This window comes from Plecotus auritus (assembly GCF_963455305.1).
Source record: "Plecotus auritus genome assembly, chromosome: 9".
NCBI lineage: Eukaryota > Metazoa > Chordata > Mammalia > Chiroptera > Vespertilionidae > Plecotus > Plecotus auritus.
The window spans coordinates 35069599-35090360 of NC_137783.1; the positions used below are offsets into that span (position 1 = coordinate 35069599).

The 20762-nt window shown below is 40.2% G+C and overlaps 1 protein-coding gene across 2 annotated transcripts in view; it reads left to right on the top strand.

Annotated features, from left to right (window-relative positions):
- The window catches only part of BICC1 (BicC family RNA binding protein 1), a gene marked incomplete at its 5' end in the record, with an annotated part of 255932 nt that overhangs the window by 60333 nt on the left and 174837 nt on the right, over positions 1-20762 (top strand). For both annotated transcript variants that reach the window (XM_080688594.1, XM_080688595.1), the window contains one exon: positions 16654-16700. In XM_080688594.1, coding sequence (XP_080544720.1) covers positions 16654-16700 — 47 coding nt within the window. The remainder of the gene's footprint in view (positions 1-16653; positions 16701-20762) is intronic.

The following is a 20762-nucleotide window of genomic DNA, read 5'->3' on the forward strand; positions in this document are numbered from 1 at the left end:
CTGTGATGATGTTGATTTTCTAAATAATTTAAAAAATATTCCTTTTTTTTTTTTTTTTACTTACCTGTCCCTCTTCTTCTGCGTGTCCCCTCATTCCCACCTGGGACAGGGTTGGACACAGTACCAAATCCATGTTAACTGCTTGATCAAGGAACACCTCCATTAAAAAATTCTGAGACCAGTTTCTCTCCATTTCAAGGGGAGGAGAAGGATAGGGAAGAGAATATTTTCTTAAGAGACTACTTCTTCGCAAACTGTAGCTACCTGATTGTCTCCCAACCAACACTCTTACTCTAACCAATGCAATTCCGATGTTTTTTTCACAAAATCCAATAGAAGAGGGATGGGAGGGGACACCTGCATTTCTCTGTATTTTGTGATTCATTACATTTTTGGAAGTTCTTTGGATAAAGGTTGCTCAAGACTCACTTCAAGAGGCATTCACTGAAGCTCAAGTTATTGTTTCCTAATTGCTGGCGGTGAACTTTCTGCTCCTCCCTTTGCACTCCTTGTCTCTGTGTGTGAGTGTGCGGGGGTTCCTCTGGCTTCATACAGCAGCACTGTTTTGAGAAGTTGACTCCCAGCCCTTGCTGTTGTAACAGGCATGTAACATAGCACCCCATTTTTCAAAATCGTTTTTGTTGGCTTGTGATTGCGCTTGTAAAAGGTGCTTATTTGGAAGCCTGCAGCTGTAGTGTTCTGTTTATAACCTCTGAGGAGGTGCAGCTAAGCTCACTGTATTGCACTCGGGGAGAGCTCATGGATTCAGGGCCAGGAAATGGGGAGGCTGAGGCTATCTGGTACCATGGTGGGAGTAGCTTGGCAGGGCCTTCTAGAAGGCAAGCATTCTAGGTCGGGCAGATAGTTGAAGAATCTGGGCAAGATCTACTGTTTTGTATATTTATTTTGACTTTGAAATATCCTTTGGAAATCGGACTTGACTGGGGTTAGATATATGAGAAAATATATATTCATAGAATCCTTGTTTCCTCACAAATAGATACTTTAAAAATGATTAGACTTAATGATAAAAATTCTCAAGTGGTTTTTACTTTTATGGGTCTGAGTAGTTATATCCCAAGAAAATTTGGAAAATAAAGAAAATATAATCATAATATAATTATACTCTTTCTTAGCATACACATTTTGGCCTTAGTTTTTGAGTGTTTATTAAAAGAACTAGAAGCCTGATGCACGAAGATTCGTGCAAGAATGGGCCTTCCTTCCCCTGGCTGCCAGCACCGCCTTTGCTCTGGCCGGAGCCGCCTTTCTGCCTTCCCACGCTGCCCAGAGGCCTGGAGTGGCTGGGGGTGGTGCAGAACGCCTGCATCACGCCCCGCCTCCAGCCGCTCAGTGCCTGTGTATGCAAATTAACCCGCCATCTTTGTTGGGTTAATTTGCATACTCCTGATTGGCTGGTGGGTGTCGTGAAGGTACGGTCAATTAGCATGTTACTCTTGTATTAGGTAGATAATAGTTACAATCATATTGCACACATAGTTTTATGACCCACTTAAAAATTATACCTTATTTTCCTTTTCAATTGGATAGTTTATTACAATCAATTTTTCTTACTATGTTAAAGTTCTGCAAATCATATTTTCAAATAACCATATAATATTTGAATAAGTGCCTATATCTAAATTCTTAATTCTCATATTGCTTTTCTCATGTTTTGCATCAATATTTGTGTCAATAGTTTTCCCTTTTTCTTTTATGTTTTGGATTATATTCTTAGGACCTAGTCTCTTAGAAGTACTGGGTCAACTACATGGAAATAATAGTTTTTCTTCATACATTCCAAATTATTTGAAAAATAATTTGGAATATATAAAGTTTTACTATCATTATATAAATTATGAAACATTTACCTGATATAAAACTTTTAAATTCTCTGGAAAAAATACACTATTTTAGAAAAGGATGAATTCAAGTGTTGTGTATGACCTACTAAAGGTCAAGAATTTATTTTCAAACCTTTCTGAAATTAGCCTAAATAGATGCAAAATCAGAAAGATATTCTAGAGAATTTCTACACCATTTATTGCAGGGGTAGGTCCCTCAAGCACAGGCATTCAGAATTTGACAGAACATCACCAACTCTCAACCCAGACAGGAGAAGAAATTTTCATTACTTGTTAGAAAGACTTGAATATTTTGAGACTGTTGAATAATCTAGGCCGAAGACATTTCAGTTTCTTGAACTTAAGAAAAATTAGTTTAAACTTTCCAAAGTAAACTGCAAAAAGCTGCTGAGAAGATGGAACTTTTCAAGAAAATGAATACTTACAGGCCCATTACGCTATTATAGCAGATTCAGTTTAATTGAGATAGAATGTGATTCCTGAACCAAAGTTACCACTCTGGGAATAAGAAAAAAGCTATGGCTTAGAATGTGACTACCGTATTTTGCATCGTAAATATACACACATATTTTATGAAAGGAAATCGAGGTAACGGTATCTGTTACAACTTTTATCCTAGGCCAAAGACTATTACCTTAAAATTACTCTTCAAGCATTGTTGAGATGAAAACCACATTTAAAGGTGGTTTTCTGCCTACCGATGAAAAATGAATTCACGTTAACAAACCAAGAACTTTAAATGGAATAAATTATACTCAGATGTTAGGGTTCAGTTAGCTTTAACAAAAACAAATGATTCTTTTCAGAGATGAGAATTGATGGCTTAGCCCTCAAAGAGTTTATCATTTTTCAAACCAAATGTCTCGAGAGAAGGTGATCTGCTTAATTTTATAAAAGTAGGCTTGTGATTTATTAGCAGCAAACTGCTGAGTTTCAGAAATCAGAGCTCCCCTAGATGTTTTCCTAGGTCTTCTGAATGAGGATGCCTTGATCTCTACTGATGTGATTATGCAGAACCACATTTTGTAGAAGGTTGAATTGTGCTGCTAGCTATGGAAGCAGGACATGGTGGGAGCGTAGGTGAGATCTCTCTGAGCAAGTACCTTTGCTGCCTTTTTTTCTTTCTTTTGCATAACTTCATTCATTCCATAAACCTGTAGATCATAGACTTGATCCTCTCAAGAGAAAAAATGTCCTCTCTGACCACTATTATCTTAGCCCTTTAGACAGGCTTTGAGTACAGCAAAATTTAGAAAGGGACAGAAACAGTTTTAATAATAAAATGTGAGTCAGTAACTGCATTTTTTGGTTAGTACTGGAAAGCAGCTTTTCTAGCTGTAATAGTGACATAATTATAATGGATTATATTAAACTAGAGGCCCAATGCACGAAATTCATGCAAGAGTAGGCCTTCCTTCCCCCTGCTGCCGGCACCGGCTTCCCTCTGGCACCCGGGACCTGGGCTTCTCTCTGGCCACTGGCAGGCACCTGGGACCCGGGCTTCTCTCTGGCCACTGGCAGGCACCTGGGACCCAGGCTTCCCTCGCAGCCCCGGCTTTGTCCAGAAGGTCGCCAGGAAGGACGTCTGGTCTAATTAGCATATTACGTTTTTAATATTATAGATACCCAGAGCCAGGGCATGGCCTTAATGCCTAGATTGGTTTATGTTGTCATATTTAAACCCTCTACATGCCTCAGAGTAGTTGTATCTCTGTAGTCTTGGGGTTAAGGTGAAATGTGATAGTCAGCAATGGGCAACTGGCTAGAGTTATAGAAGGCCAACCTGACTGAGATTTTGGAAATAAAGCATCGATCTCACCATGTGATTCCAGTAATGTCACAATGCCCAAGGCTTAATTGTGGTATGTCTATGAAAATGCAGATTTTTGGGATCTCATAAAGATTAAAATTCGGTGGAATCTGTGGGCTCAAAACTATGACTTTTTTCATGAGCACCCCTCTCTTGTAGTGTACCTTAAAGTTGGCATGCCTGCAGTCGACTGCAGTATTAGAGAATGTTTGTCCTGTTGGACAAGGCGTGCTTGCTTAAGCACACCTGGAGCTATTGGGTGTGTGAATGAAAAGAGATTAATTTTGTGATAAATTTATTGACAACTTAAAAGAGTATGGAAAGATCATGTGAATTAATTGTCCATTTGGTAGGTCACTGACAGTGTAGAAAGGAGAAGTGGCATAGATACATACTATTTGGAAGATCATTCATTGAAGAAAGGCCATTTCTAAAAGAAACACCCTACCAGTATTGCTCCACTTAGGGGTATTGGCTCAATGAGTAGCACAGTTCCTTATAGAGCTGGGTTCTGTGACCACCTTGGCCATGGGCACTAAATATCTGCACCATTACCCTCCAAAACGCATCCTGTGACAGCGGCCACCACTGCCACCAAACCACATATTTCCAAACAGTCCTCTCAGGAGTGGTGCTTCCTCGGGTAAAGAATCAGTGTGCACCCACCTGAGTTATTCATGTCCCCAGTCACTGGGGGGGGGGGGTCCCCTTCCTCTCTACTGTCTTGTACCTACGGCTCCTTCAGGAATTGGTGCTAATTTAAATGCTCTGAAGCATATAAAAGGGAACCTGAAGTTTTGGAAAGACAGGCAGACAGACAGACATGGGTATTCACAGCCATCTCTCTTCCCAGAATTTACTTTTCCATCTCCCCATGTTTTAGTCCTTTCCCACTTTAAGCAGTCAGCTCAGAAGCTCCCTATGAATTACTGTTGTCTGCGTCTCTCATGTAATGTTCATTCTTTAGTCTTGTAATTTTTATTACTGTCTTCAAAGCACTTACTGTTGAGTAAGTGTATAAGTTCTTTGAAGTCAAGGTTGCTGGCTTCCATGTATTAAATGTGTATAGAGTGCTTATTTGTATGTTTTAGAGGTGAAAACAGAGCCTTAGGGAGGCTAAATGACTTGTTGGGAGTTACTCTGCTAGTAAATGGCAAACCTAGAGTTGAGCCCAGGTTTCTCTGACATCACAACTTTTATCTTCTTATCGTGTGCCTCAAGTGCTTAATAAGTTTTTTTTCAAATGAATCAATAAATGAGTGTTTTAGTGTTAAGTGGAATTGGAGTAGTCCTGATGAAAGCAAGCATATCTTTGAACCCTCCCACCCCTGCACCCATTTTGGTGGGGAGAATAGCAAACAGACCGCTTTGTCGTAGATTTCTGCATATAACCTGAACTTGAAATATGCCTGGAACACATTTGGTTCTGATTTAAAACAAGTTGGCTTGCCCCATTGCCATGTTATTACAAACACAAAAGAAATATAAACTTCATTCCATTAAATAACCATCCACATAAACTCTTAAATAGTTTCATGGTTTTGGACTGGGCCAAAGCTCGATATTAAGGAAATGGTTATTAACATTATATATTTTATTCAAACTACTCTAATTCTTTAACCCTCCCATAACCCTCTCAAAATAACAACCAACCTTTTTCTTCCTCCCTCAAGATGTTCCCAGGAGGTTAAGACAGACACAGCTTTGGTTTCAGCTGCTGACTCTTGCGATTTCAAAATATTCCTTGTTTTCAGTCCTTTGTAGCCTGTTACCATACTTTCTACTTGAATCTTTACAATCCTCTTTGGGTAACAGCTCAGTAAGTTATCTCCTGTAGTAACATTGTACAATGGAAGCATAATGTGAACCACAACTGTAATTAAACGTTTTATAATCACAATTAAAACGGGTGAGATTAATTTTAACAATACATTTTTCTTTGACCCAAGATATAAAAATGGTAGTATTTCAACATATAGTTAAAAAAAATAATGAGATTTTTACTTTTTTCTGTACTAAGTCTTTGAAACCAAGTGTGTTTTTCACATCTGGATTCAGACTAGCCACATCTCAGTAGCCGCAAAGTGGCTATTGATTTTGTTTTGGACAGCGAACCTCTATGGGAAGACCAGCATAAGCTCACTGTGGTGTGTTAGGTATTCATCATTTCATTAAACACGGTGAAAGTCATCGACACCCTATAGCTTTTGATAAAGCAAGTAGAGTGTTGATTTAAAAAAATAAATAAATACTCAGAGTTGTCAGATAGTGTTTTTGACCCCAGGCCAGACTAAGTGGTGCTTTAAGGATTGCTTATCTAGGAAGAAATAGGGTCTAAAAGCAAGACATTTGATGTGACCAAAGTTTCTGTTGATCAGTTGGCACGAGATTCCATTGATGTGTGTTAGAGCCATCAGTCTGTGAGGAAGTCTTCATTGTCAGGCCAACAAGTTTGAAGTCTGAATAAACTCTTAGCCAGAGTTGCTTGAAAAGTTCAAGTTAAACGTTTCTTGAAGCAATTAATGTAACTTAGATGTTCTCCAATTTTGGGGAATATTTGTTTTCCTACATTTGACAGCAACAAATGCTCTCTGAGCTAAAAGCTGGTAGACTAGAGCAGCAATTTTCAACTTTCTTCATCTCATGGCACACATAAACTAATTACTAAAATTCTGCGGCATACCAAAAAATACAATTTTTACCCATCTGACAAAAAGAAATAAGTATAACTTTGATTCATTCACACCAGACGGCTATTGTTGTGTTGGCTGTTGTCATTTTTTTTTTTTTTTACTGACAATCTAAGGGAAAAGAGGTCAGTGCCCCTGACTAGTCAGGTATTGCATATTTTAAAAATTCTTGCAGCACACCCACTGAAAATTGCTGACATAATTTATAATTAGAAATGTATACATAAAAATTTCCTCTTTCTGCTTTATGCATTTTAGAGAATGTCTCTTTCTGTCTGTTGGCTATTAAATTTAGCTGTGAATCACAGAGGTTTTCCAAATATTGGATTATCTAGTGTTTTCCACTAGAAGTTTCTTATCTATAATAATAAAAGCGTAATATGCTAATTAGACTAGATGTCCTTCCAGACGATGCCGGGGCTGTGAGGGAAGCCGGGTCCAGGTGCCAGAGGGAAGCCAGTGCTGGCAGCTGGGGGAAGGAAGGCCTACTCCTGCACGAATTTTGTGCATCGGGCCTCTAGTTATAGGCATAAGTTGTTAAAACTTCCCCACTGAAAGTTGCATAAAATCAGTATTCCAATCTAAAAAGTGCTAGTTTAATTAATGTCTGTGATGTTCTTTGCTCGGTACACATTTATTGACTATCCATTATTCATCTCCGATAGTGCATTAGTCATTCTTTCTCTCTAGGTAGCTTACATCCACCTTTGACCTTCAGACTTTTGCTAGGTTGTTTTACATACTGTGGACTGAAAGTGATGCTGTGACAAACCAGTGGTGGTAAAATTTGGTTCACTTTCAAATAGGAAGAAGGATTTCAAATGATATTTATCTTTTTTTCCTAATTAGAAAGTCAATCTATTTAAAGCATTCTGGAAAATACAGAGGAGAAATGATAAATGACCCAATAATTTATATTGTTAACATTTTGGTGTTTGTAGTTTTTCCTCTAACATGCACAAATACATACTTAACCCATAGCATTGAGATCATTCTGTGCATCCTGTTTTATAGTTTCTTAAAAAACTTTGAACATGGGATTTCCTTTTTCACTGCAAACATAAAACAATATTTAAGAAAAAAAGGAAGAAGAAAATCATTCTTACATATCCAGCCACTATTAAAATAAAAATTATATTTATTTTTGTCTGTTTCTTCTTGATTTTTTTCAACAGGCCATGTGATGTGTTCACAGTGGACTCTGGGAGGCAGGTAGGGAGTTTTTGGAAAGATGGAGTCTGATAATCCACATGCCTACTGTGATGTATACAACATTCAAATGACACTATTCAAGTTTAACCTTGAAAGTGTTCTTTAGTTGGTTAGGATATTTGAATGATTTTAATTGCAAATTGAAGCAACTTTAAAAATAGGCTTAATATCTACCATTTCTTCAGTCAGTTCTCAGAGCTTTGCACATAGTCTAGAGTGTTAGATATAATTGATGAACATAAAAAGTTCTGTGGGTGTATGTGGACACTGCATCTTCTACATCTTTTGCTGGTACCTCTTTCAGTAGAACGAGCCAAATTGTTAGGGAACTTTTCTGAAAACAGAAATATATACAGAATAAAATATATGGCATGGCTACTTTTGCACATGGATTAAATTGATACCATGAGTGAATGTTTTAAATGTTCAGTAAAATATTTTTACAGGAGAATCAGGCTACCTCATGATTATACATTTATCTTTCAGGCGACCTTAAGGTAGAGCAGCCTTCTTAGTTACAAATGTGCTGTAGTTTGTTTGTGTTTAAAAAAAGGGAGCAATGCCCAGAATCTTTACAGATTTGAAGATTTATTTCTCAATTATTTTTTATCATTTGAACTTGTTTTTTTTTTCCTGCTCAAATTCTACAGGGGTGAAGAAACCCATTGCTTATCAAGAGAATGTTGAAAGTTATTCTATACTATGCTTTAAATATGAAATACATAGTCCTTGTGTTTTTAGATTTGGCTTCGTAAAGCATAAGATGTTATAATGGAAAAGCATTTCAGAATGAAAAGGACATTTAAACATGTTTCCATATGCCTATGAAGAACTTAACATTGAGCTTTCCCCCCCTTCAATTCAGTAATTAACTAGACTTGCCCCTGTAGTTTGGGGGACTGTAATAGTTTACACCTGTTTCAACTTTTGCTGTTTTTATTGGCCATGGCTTTTGCCATCCCATATTTCTTGTGAAGCAAAAATATGAAATAAAATATGGCAAAGCACTGGAGAAATTATAATAAACATAAAAAATGAATTGTTCAGCTAAAAATATGAAATGCTTTACCTGCACAACCCATGAAGCCATGTTTCAGTAGTATTGAAATAATTTACTCTTTGTCATGAAAATAAAGACAGTTGCTTTCATTGGCAAGAATAATCCAAGGTTTATATAATCAAACGATTAAATTTTGGAACATCAAGCAGAAGTCATATTGTAAAGTCAGTTAGAAAAAGACTGTTAAATCATTATGTGTGTTCATGTTACTGTGGAATAAAAAAGATGAGGGTGTATCAGTGTATGGGAATGTGAAGACTTAATAGAACTGTTACACCACAGAATATAATCAGACTTCAAAGGTCAAGGAATGCCATGACATCAAGTATGGGTTGGCTCATTTCACAGGCAACAGTTCCACCTCCAAATATACTGAAGAGAAAGCCATTGAATTAAGATATTATACCTCATACTAGTGACCTGGTGCATGAAATTCGTGCACATTAAAAGGGGATTAATTAGAGGAAATAATATTGCTATTTGCCCTTTTTCTATAATAGAAATGTCAGAGATTAAAGAAAATTAGTAAAATGTATATGAAAACCTTGCTCCTGTCAGAGTCTGGGGCGCACCATGGGACCTAGAGTCAAGTCCCTACCCACCCACATGTGCCTCAAAATCGCATGAGACCCAGATCCCGCTGCCCCCCCTCCCCCCCAATTGGGCTATATCCAGACCCAGCCAGTACCACCCTTGTAAAGCCCCACTAGGCAGGGGGCATAGCCTCAGGTCCCCTGGCCCGGTGCCAGGATGGGGGGCGTGGCCTGAGGTCCCCCAACCCAGACCAGAGTGGGGGGTGTGCCTTGAGGTCCCTCGTAAAGCCACGCTGGCTGGGGGGCATGGCTTGAGGTCCTCCATCAAGCCCTGCCAGGCTGGGGGGCACAGCCTCAGGTCCCCCGGGCCAGCACCAGGAGGGGGGCGCAGCCTCAGGTCCCCCATCAAGCCCCACTGGCAGGGGGGCCCAGCCTCAGGTCCCCCATCAAGCCCTGCTGGGCTGGGGGCACAGCCTGAGTTCCCCCGACCCAGCACTGGGGGTGCACCTTGAAGTCCCCTGTCAAGCCCCGCTTGGTGGGGGGCATGGCCTGAGGTCCCTTGTCAAGCCCTGCTGGGTGGGGGGCACGGCCTGAGGTCCCCTGTGAAGCCCCGTTGGATGGGGGGGCATGGCCTGTGGTCCTGCGTCAAGCCCCGCTGGGCGGGGGGTGCAGTCTGAGGTCCCCCGGCCTGGTTCTGGGGTGGGTGGTGTGGCCTGAAGTCCCGTGTCAAGCCCCATCTGGTGGGGGGCGCAGCCTGAGTTCCCCCAACCCAGCACTGGGAATGCACCTTGAGGTCCCCTGTCAAGCCCCACTGGGTTGGGGGCTCAGCCTGAGGTCCCTTGTCAAGCTCAGCCAGGCAGGGGGGCGCAGCCTCAGGTCCCCTGGCCCAGTGCTGAGGCGGGGGGCGTGGCCTGAGGTCCCGCATCCAGCCCTGCCGGGCGGGGGATGAGGTCTGAGGTGCCCAGCCTGGTGCTGGGGTGGGGGGCGCGGCCTGAAGTCCCCTGTCAAACCCCACCTGGTGGGGGGCATGGCCTGAGGTCCCCCAGCCTGACGCCAGGGTGGGGGGCGCGGCCTGAGGTCCCCTGTCAACCCCCACTGGGGCGGGGGAGGGCGTAGCCTCAGGTCCCTGCTGATTGCTCATTAAGGCTCCTTATCAGCTGTGGGTGCAGCCATCTTTGTGATGGAGTGATGGTCAATTAGCATATTCCCTCTTTATTAGATACGATTTTTCCTTGCAATCCAATTCTCAGTGGACTCTCTAGAAGCAACCTTTATTCTTCAGACCTATCATGAGCTGCCTCATTCTAGTGTTGGGTTAAAAGTAGAATGACTAGCTTTTTAGCGCACTGGCTAGAATGAGAATAGCTAAATTGTAGTTCTATTAAGTTTAATTTGGGTAGAGTTGTGACTGTGAAAAGATCTTTGGGAAAGTTGTCAGTAGAACTGAATTTTAATTTTGGCTTTATCTCACTAGTTGGATGGCTTTGGATATATGGGCCAAGGTTGTAGTTAAATAAGGGCATGGCCTTGACTATTTTAATTCTTCAGAATAGGACTTAAATATTTGTGGAATAAAAGAGAGAACTTTTCTTTGTTCTTTTTTTGAGTCTGTAAAATGACCATCTTAAATAATACCTAAGTTTGTGGGAATAGAAGGATCATACCTCAACATAATAAAAGCCATATATGACAAACCCACAGCCAACATCATACTCAGTGGGCAAAAACAAACCATTTCCCCTAAGAACAGGAACAAGACATGGATGCCCACTCGCACCACTCCTGTTCAACATAGTACTGGAAGTACTATAGCCATTGCAATCAGACAAGAAGAAGAAATAAAAGGCATCCAAATTGGAAAAGAAGAAGTAAAACTGTCCTTACTTGCAAATGACATGATACTGTACATAGAAAACTGTTAAGACTCCATCAAAAAATTATTAGACTTAAATGAATTCGGCAATGTAGCAGGATACAAAATTAACACTAAGAAATCTATGGCCCTAACCAGTTTGGCTCAGTGGATAGAGCGTCGGCCTTCGGACTGAAAGGTACCAGGTTCGATTCCGGTCAAGGGCATGTACCTTGGTTGCAGGCAGATCTCCAGTAGGAGGTGTGCAGGAGGCAGCTGATTGATGTTTCTCATTGATGTTTCTCATTGATGTTTCTAACTCTCTATCCCTCTCCCTTCCTCTCTGTAAAAAATCAATAAAATAAAAAAAAATCTATGGCATTTCTATACACCAATAGTGAACTTACAGAAAGAGACTAAAAAAAAAAAACAATCCCATTTACCATCGCACCAAAAATATTAAGATACCTAGGAATAAACTTAGGAGGTAAAAGACCTGTAGGCGGAAAACGACAGGACACTGAAAAAAGAGATAGAGGAAGACATAAATAGATGGAAGAACATACCGTGTTCATGGATTGGTAGAATCAACATCATTAAAATGTCCAAAGCAATCTATAGATTTAGTTCACTCCCCATTAAAATACCAACGGCATATTTCACAGACCTAGAATGAACTCTCCAAAAATTCATCTGGAATAAAAAAAGGCCCTGAATAGCCACAGCAATCCTGAGAAAGAAGAATAAAGTAGGAGGGATCTCAATACCAGATATCAAGCTGTATTACAAAGTCACTGTTCTCAAAACTGCCTGGCACTGGCACAAGAACAGACATATAGATCAATGGAATAGAATAGAGAACCCAGATATCAACCCAAACCACTATGCTCAATTAATATTTGACAAAGGAGGCATGAACATACAATGGAGTCAAGACAGTCTCTTCAATAAATGGTGTTGGGAAAATTGGACAGATACATGCAAAAAAATGAAACTAGATCACCAACTTACACCATACACAAAAATAAACACAAAATGGATAAAGGACTTAAACATAAGACGGGAAACCATAAAAATACTAGAGGAATCCACAGGCAGCAAAATCTCAGACATATGCCGAAGCAATTTCTTCACTGATACTGCCCCTAGGGCAATGAAAGCTAAAGAGAAAATAAACAAATGGGACTACATCAAAATAAAAAGCTTTTGCACAACAAAAGAAACAATCAACAACAAGAAAGCCCACTGCATGGGAGAACATATTTGCCAATGTTTTATCGCTGATAAGGGTTTAATCTCCAACATTTACTGGAAACTCATACAACTTAACAAAAGGAAGATAAACAACCCAATAAAAAAAGGGGCAACGGACCTAAGTAGATACTTTTTGAAAGAAGACAGAAGGAAGGCCAAGAGACATATGAAAACATGCTCAAAGTCACTAATCATCAGAGAGATGCAAATCAAAACAACAATGTGGTACCATCTCACACCTGTCAGAATGGCTATCATCAACAAATCAACAAATGACAAGTACTGGCGAGGATGCGGAGAAAAAGGAACCCTCGTGCACTGCTGGTGGGAATGCAGACTGGTGCAGCCACTGTGGAGAACAGTATGGAGTTTCCTCAAAAAACTAAAAATGGAACTCCCATTTGACCCAGTGATCCCACTACTAGGAATATATCCCAAGAAACTAGAAACACCAGTCAGAAAGGATATATGCACCCCTATGTTCATAGCGGCACAATTCACCATAGCTAAGATTTGGAAACAGCCTAAGTGCCCATCAGCAGATGAGTGAATTAAAAAACTGTGGTACATCTACACAGTGGAATACTACACTGCTGTAAAAAAGAAGGGACTTTTACCATTTGCAACAGCATGGATGGAACTGGAGAGCATTATGCTAAGTGAAATAAGCCAGTCAGAGAAAGATAAATATCACATGATCTCACTCATTTATGGAATATAATGAACAACATAAACTGATGAACAAAAACAGATCCAGAGACAGAGAAGCATCAATCAGACTGTCAAACCTCAGAGGGAAGGTAAGGGAGGGTGGGGGTAAGAGGAGAGATCAACCAAAGGACTTTTATGCATGCATATAAGCCTAACCAATGGACACAGACAACAGGGGGGTGAGGGCATGAGTGGGGGGGTGTGAGGGCAATGGGGCGATAAGGACACATATGTAATACCTTAATAAAGAAAAAAATAATACCTAGTTTATATTGAGAAAAAAAATGTTCCCCAAGCCCCTTCCCCCCAGTCTCTTACTTCTTCAGTGTTTGTATTTTGATATTAAGGTTTTAGAGTAAGTTTGAGAATTGCAGTTTCATATTTGAGCATAGAAGGATTTCTGTCTGTGGGGAGAGAATACTCTGTTGAAATATTATTCTCCCTTGATTGGCTTCTTTGGCCTTGACAGCTTTGCTTGGGTGTGGTCAGTAGAAGTCCTGCAGGAGACCTGGTAACCTGGGAATTAGATAAGAACACTCCCTGCAAAATGCCAGTGACTGGGACCAGCCATGGTTTGTACCTGTGATCTAACCAAGAATCCAACCAGATTCTTTTACTAGCGCACTTGTGGTCTTGGGAAATGGATACTTCTCAGGACTTAGGGGAAAATAGGCTCGCATTTGGAGTTTCTCATACATACACATTTGGAATAAAAAAGAACAGCAATTTTTGGTGCCAGAGAGTGCCATTTGGCTCCCCTCAAATCATAAGGTTGCTAAAAGGTGCAAGTTTCTGGTTAAATCTTAGTTGTTTTTCTGGAACAAAGTTAATTATAGTTTGGGTCTAAGGAAATCCCCCCCTTTTTATTCATTCTGGGATTGAAAGGTCATTCTCTGAAGTCTGTTCAGACTTGGAATGAAGGGGCATTTCAAGGTTGTGACATAATGAGTTTGTCATGAACAAAATAAGTGTCCTCAAGGAGGTTTCTGTAATAAAATATAGTTGTATCATGAAATCTTAACTGATGAATTCCAAGTTGTATAAGAGTTCTGTGTGGGTGAAAGGGGTGATTAGCTGCTTTCCTTCATAGGCTTTTGAAAATACCTTGGACTCTGAAATTTCTTTCCAAAGATGAGTTTCCTTGATGTCATTAGAATTTTTTCAAAATGTTGTGCCCTGGTATGTAGTGTTCATTGCCATGCAATTGTGTTATATATTAGGACCCCTTTAAACTATTTTTAGCTTTAGAGATAAAGACAGCCAAAGAGGTAGCGGAATTGAAGTCCCTCCTTAATAATAAGTCTGTGTCATTAGGTTTGGGCACTGATGTTTTACCTTGCCTGGGTAACCCCCTCTAGCTAGGATCAACCACATTTGCTCGTTTATTTAGAAAGAGTAAGCTTTTGTTGTTAAAATTTGCTCTTAATGTTTTTTTTTAAAAGCTTTAGTGTTGATACATTTCCAAGTTAGGGAGAGAAAGTCATAATCTGTAGAGTTAACTACAAAAAATCTTTCTGTGGAAATGTGTGCTTCAAATGCTCACATCCATCCATGTATGTACTTGATTCATTCTGTTGATGGTGTATTTGTGCAAAGAGTAAAGTTAAGATGCTATTGGCATTATGTATTAGTGTTTTGCTGCTGTAACAAATTACCACAAGTGTAGTGGCATACAACATTAATTTATTATCTTAAGTTCTGGAGGTCAGAAGTCTAAAATGGGTTTCATTGGGCTACATCAAGGTGTTGGCAGAGCTGTGCTCCCTGCAGAGGCTCTAAAGGAGAATCCATTTCCTTACTTTTTCTAGCTTTTGGAGGCCACTGACATTCCTTGGCTTAGGGCCCCTTCTGCCATCTTCAGAGCCAGCAGCATAGTATATCTGTATCTTTCTCCTCTGCACCTTTCTTGTTTGTTGTCACATACCCTTCTCTGTATGTTTTTTATTGTCACATTGCTTTTTTCAGGACTCCAAGCTTTCTTCTTCCTTCTTATAAGGGTCCCTGTGATTTCATTGGATCCACCTGGATAATTTAGGATAATCTTCCTATCTCAAGATTCTTAATTTAATCACATCTGTAAAATACCCTTTGCCATGTAAGGTAACATATTGATAGGGTCCACGGATTGGGACATGAACATTTTTAGGGGTGTTATTTAGCCTGCCACACAGAATACAATTTTTAATTCTTTATCTTTTTAGCTACTCTTTATACACATTCCTTCAAATTGTCCTTGGTAAGCATAGAGACCTGGACTCTGTGCTCTCTTTTTTGGATGAAAACCTATCAATAAAAAATACATATTTTTTGCCAAATTGTAGGTGTCTTGTCTTATATTTAAACTAGAGGCCCGTTGCACGAAGATTCATGCAAGAATAGGCCTTCCTTCCCCTGGCTTCTTTCCCGGCCGCCCGGAAGTCGGCAAGTTCCTGCTCCTGGCCAGAGCACCGCTCCTGTATCTCCCTCCACCCCCCATCCCCCTCATAGCAGGTGTCCCACCCCGCCTGGTTGCTCCGTGCCTGCATATGCAAATTAACCCGCCATCTTTGTCAGGTTAATTTGCATACTTGCTCCTGATTGGCTGTGGGTGTAGTAGAGGTACGGTCAGTTTACATGTTTGTCTATTATTAGGTAAGGTGTGACATTAAACCTACGAAAAAATAATTTATAATATTGTTGTTATCTTGAGGGTAGAGATAATTTCTTTGAGTTTTGAGTCCTCCACCAAATAGAATGACCTGCCTTACTTCTTGGTTCTTTAATCATTTTAGTAAGTTCCAGGAGTTACTGCTCCAGCTCTTTTCTTTGTCCAGGCCCGGGTGGCTTCTCCAGTGGATCCCTGTTCTTCTGCACTGGAATCTGAGACCCCTTTGGTGTTTAGCCTCTGAAGAATGCACTTTGAGGCTATTGCAAGCAAGATAAAATCCCCTCTCTCCCTTTAGTCACATTTCCCACCTCTGCCTCTACAGGTAAAAAAAATGTTCACAGAATCTTAAGATGTTTGAACATAGAGAGCTGGGTTAGTCCTGCATTTATAGGCTACCACTTAGATATAAAAAGACTGTTCAAATACAGTGACCTTTTAATTAATCTCACATGAAGTTTTATTGTTGTCTGTGACGTTACCATTACCATTTAGTTCTGATGTGTTTTCCCCCTCTTTATATAAGCCAATGAAGGAGTGAATTAAAGTAGCATATGATGGCAACAGAAATCCAAGTAGAGAATATAGTCATTGCACAGCATAAAACTGACCCAGCTCAGCAGGCCATGTTCTCTGAGCCTCAGTTGAAAAGGCAGCCTCAGGCCTGGGATTGATTACATACAGGAAGTGCTGAGAGCATTACAGCTGATTATATTGGTAGTAGCATTTGTTCATATAGTTCTTTCACTGTGAAAGGAGATTACTTTCATCTATGTGTAACAACAGAGATGTGTGAGTCTTTCAGACAGGAAGAGAAGCTGGAAGTATAATTGATTGAACTAGTGTTTTACTCATTATTCCTTTTGTATCCCTGATGAGGCCTGTTAGCAGACCCTGAGGTTTAGGAGAACAAGAATGGCATCTTGTTTACCTCTGGATTCTCATACCTGATACTTGAGAGTTTTTGAATATATAGGTTGCAAAAAAGGAACGATTTTAAATGTATACATTTTTATTTACAGCTGCTGCCGAAGGAAAAGGCAAAAGTGGGGAAGACTTTTTTCAAAAGGTAAGTTGCTTTTTACTCCTGCCTTGGTGATAATTAAGGAGAAATATACCCACACCCATCTCAATAGAAACCCCTGAATGTTCGTTCCCCTTCCATGTGAAAGGGAATAGGTTCGTTCTTGATAAGATAGCTAGAGATGCTTATGGCTAGGGAAGGGTGCGATGCTATGTGTCACTTAACCATTCTAAAGGCTCTTTCTGGGCAAATCTAATGAAGTTTTTACTTGGAGACAAGGAGGGCTGCCAGATATGCTGTCCTGATTATCTTCTTTTATTGCTGCTCCCTATTTTGCTCTTCCCCAAACATAGAAGGAGTCCCTCACAGCTTTCCTCATTTCCGGTAAGCATGACTCTGGGTGGGATGTACCTTTAGACCTACTTGCTCACAATCGGTAGCCATGTCACTTCTGTCCCCGGGTGTCCCCTAAAAGTTCTGGTCTTCAATGAAGACAGTCTGCCATCACATATAGCAAAGGGAAATAGGAGTGGAGCTGATTAAACAATGACTATGAGAAACTATCAAGAGCAGTTGACTAATTCTGATCAGCTCAGTTTCTTAGAATAACTGTTTTATATAAGGGAAGATGCCTCTTGTTTCAAAGAAATTGATTCTAGTTTTTTTTTTTTTTTTAACTTATTTGGCTTTATTGTGTTTGTGTCTTTGCTGTTGGGATCTAGGAAGTGTGTGTAGGAACAAGCATGTAGGGTACCTTAGGGGAAGGGGAGAGGGAAAATATAGCAGCAACTGTGGATGAGATTAAATACTGCTGCAGGGGGTCACCAAGCCTTTGGAAAACACCTCTGTGTAATCATATGTGGCCTTTACAAGGCTCTTTATTCTCTCGCCTTCTGTGGGATCTACTTTTTTTTTTTTTTGGTCAACTTCATCGTTCATCGGCATTCTCTGCCAAGAGTATTAAAAGCAAATATTTTCAGAGCTGATACTTATATTGCCATTTCTTCATTCTGAAAATATTTATTTACCACCTGCTGTGTGCTACACACTGGAGAGACCAAAATGAGCAAGGCACCATCCCTGCCCTAAAGGAATTAGTCTGGTGTCTGGTGATATCGTCACAGAAATAGCAGGAGAGTCTGGGGCCATGGAGGATTAAGCACTTAACTGGGAGTTTAGGAGATTAGGAAGGACTTCTTGAGGTCTTCAGAAGAGTGGATGTTAGCCATGTGAAGAGGTAAGCTTGGGTGGGTTGGAAGACATTCTAGGCAAAGACCCAGAGTGTAGGAAGGCTCAGAGGTGGAAGAATTTATGTGGCGTTCATACTCCAAACATTTGTCTGGCACACAACATATAAGGGGTTCATAGTGCAAGGTGAGCTACAATATCCTATATGATGAAATACCTTCTTTTAAGGTGGGGAGGGGGACACTATCCTAAAGGGATTAAAAAAAATTAAAAATGCTGTGTGGGCCAAATAGAATGTGCCAGACCACAGTTTTCCATCTCTGCTTTAGGGTCAGGCTGTTGAAGTTTTATGTACTATGCCTGAAGCTTTGACTTGGCAGTATCTGACATTGGTTAATATCCAACTTGTCCTTAATACCTGGGCATTTCAGAATGCCCGGCCTTCCTCCAGGGCAGGCTTGCCACAAGGGGAAGAAAACAGAGGACAGAGCAGAAATCTCAGATCTGTCTTGGGTTGGCTGTGATGGGACAAATAGATGATATCTGTGGAAGGAATTCTTTTTTCATTGTTCTTTAACTTGCAGATAAATGTAAAAAGCAGACGGTTCAGCTTTGTATGACTCAGACATTTTAAAAGCTGAATCAAAACACAGCATATGTGGTCATAAAGGATCTTCATTCTTAGAAGATTTGTTAATATTTATCACTCTTTGTGGAGCCCTATATACATTCCAGCAGTTTAAATAGAAACACATGCTCGAATCCAGGAACATGTGTGCATCCCACAAACTATGAGTTGGAATTGTAGATTCTATTCTTGGTTACAGGTTAATGAGGTCCCTGAATAACTAAATGAGAATAGTTTTAATCTCATTTTCTTCTTTAATTCATTAGATAGAAAGTGTCTTCCGATAGACAAGTGTCCATATAGGATTTGGATACTTAACTCTGGAAAAAACCTGTAACTTAATAAAAGGCAAACATCCCAAGTTCCAGAAGAGTAATTTTCTGTTTTGACCAGACAGAAATAGACATTATGGTTCATCGACAGTAGAATGAAGTAATGGAGAAGGATTGGATTGTCCTCCGGGAACTTCCTCCTAGTCACACATATTCCGGTTTCATGTAATGACATTTGGGGAAACATTTAAGGATGAGAAATAGGCCATATTGCTGGTCATTAGCATCTTTGAAAAATACTCTTCTTCTTCTGGAGTAATGCAATTCGGAGGCTCTATGTGCTTATTAGGAAGTGTTTTGGCTTTGACTCCAGGTGGGTATCACAAACCAAAATTAAAACCTCTCTTGAGCTGAATTTAAAATTTGACTACCTTATTATTTAAAAAAAAACATCTAAGTCTGGAGGGATACCTTCCCAGCTTTATACTGGCTCTCCCTAAAAAGGGGATTGGAGGAGGTGTGTGAAGCTTTTTCTATGTTATGTTGGTATTTTGTACCAAATTACAGCAGGAAGGTTATGGGGAGGTGGGGAAAATAAGAGATCAACCGAAGGACTTATATGCATGCATATAAGAGTAACCAACGGATGCAAAACATTGGGGGGTGAGGGCATGTATGGGAGTGGGGTGGGGGGGGCAATGGTAAGATATGTACACATATAATACCTTAATAAAAAAAAGAATTATACTATTAAAGAAATAAAATATATGTAAATCACAGCGATATTATTAACCTGAGTCAGTTATTCTCACTGACAAATTTTGAAATTCAAAAAAATGAAAGGAGCCCTGGCTGGTGTGCTCGGTTGGGTGCCAGCCCATGCACCAAAAGGTTGCTGGTTTGATTCCTGGTCAGGGCACATGCCCGGGGTGCAGGCTGGACCCCAGGTAGGGGGCGTGCAGGAGGCAGCCAACGTTTTGCCCTCATATCGTTCTTTTTCTGTCTCTCTCTCTCCCTCCCTCTCTCTCTAAAAAATCAATAAAAAAATTAAAAATATATTTAAGAATAATAATTGGTAGATTTCCCAAAGGGTTTAAATTGTAGTTTAACAACTACTAAGATCATGAAATACATTGTCTCAAATTTGAAGCTGTAATAGTAGTTCAGTTTACTATATGTACACATAAACTTTTCCCATTCAGCCATAGTTAATGTTTCAGAGATCTACCTGGTTTTCTGTATACTGCTTTATTGCATGTGTTTGAAACATTTAGTTCCCCTGACACTCTATTAGGGCAAAAGACTAACCTGTTATAGCAGAGAAACCCATAATAGAGTGGTCTAAGGAACAGAGTTATTTTACTTTCACGTAACATTCTAAGGTGAGTATTCCCATACTGTCAGTTAGAGACCCAGATTCCTTCTGCAAAGTAGCTCTCCTGTTCCTTTCGCTATGAACCTCATCAATATGGTTAAAGGTGGGTCACCGTGTCCAAATGTGAGCTGATGGAGAACAAGAGAGTATGGAGGAGGCGTGCCACGATCTTAGGGGCCAGGCCCGAATGTGCCATATGCCACTTCTTCGTACATTCCCTTGGAGAAAATTGATTGACATGGCCTTGTATAGCTGCAGTAATGGGGGTTTGAAGGGGGGGGGGGGCAGAGAAACATACGGAGGATATATTGATTTTGCAAAGCACCATTCAGCAAAAGAGATTGTTAGGAAAAATGTATGTGGTCAGTTTTATGTCTCATGAGCTATGCTTTGAAACCTTTTATATTACTTTGTTAGGGCTGCTGTAAAAATGTTCAACAACCTGGGTGGCTTAACTAACAAAAATTTGTTGTGTTGCCTAACAGTTCTGGAGGCTAGAAGTCCAAGATCAGGGAGTCAGCGGGGTTAGTTCCTTCTGAAGGCTGTGAGGGAGGATGTTCCGCGCCTCCCTCCGAGCTTCTGGGGATTTGCTTGCCATCTTTGGCATTTCTTGGCTTGTAGAAATGTCATCCTGATCTCTGCCT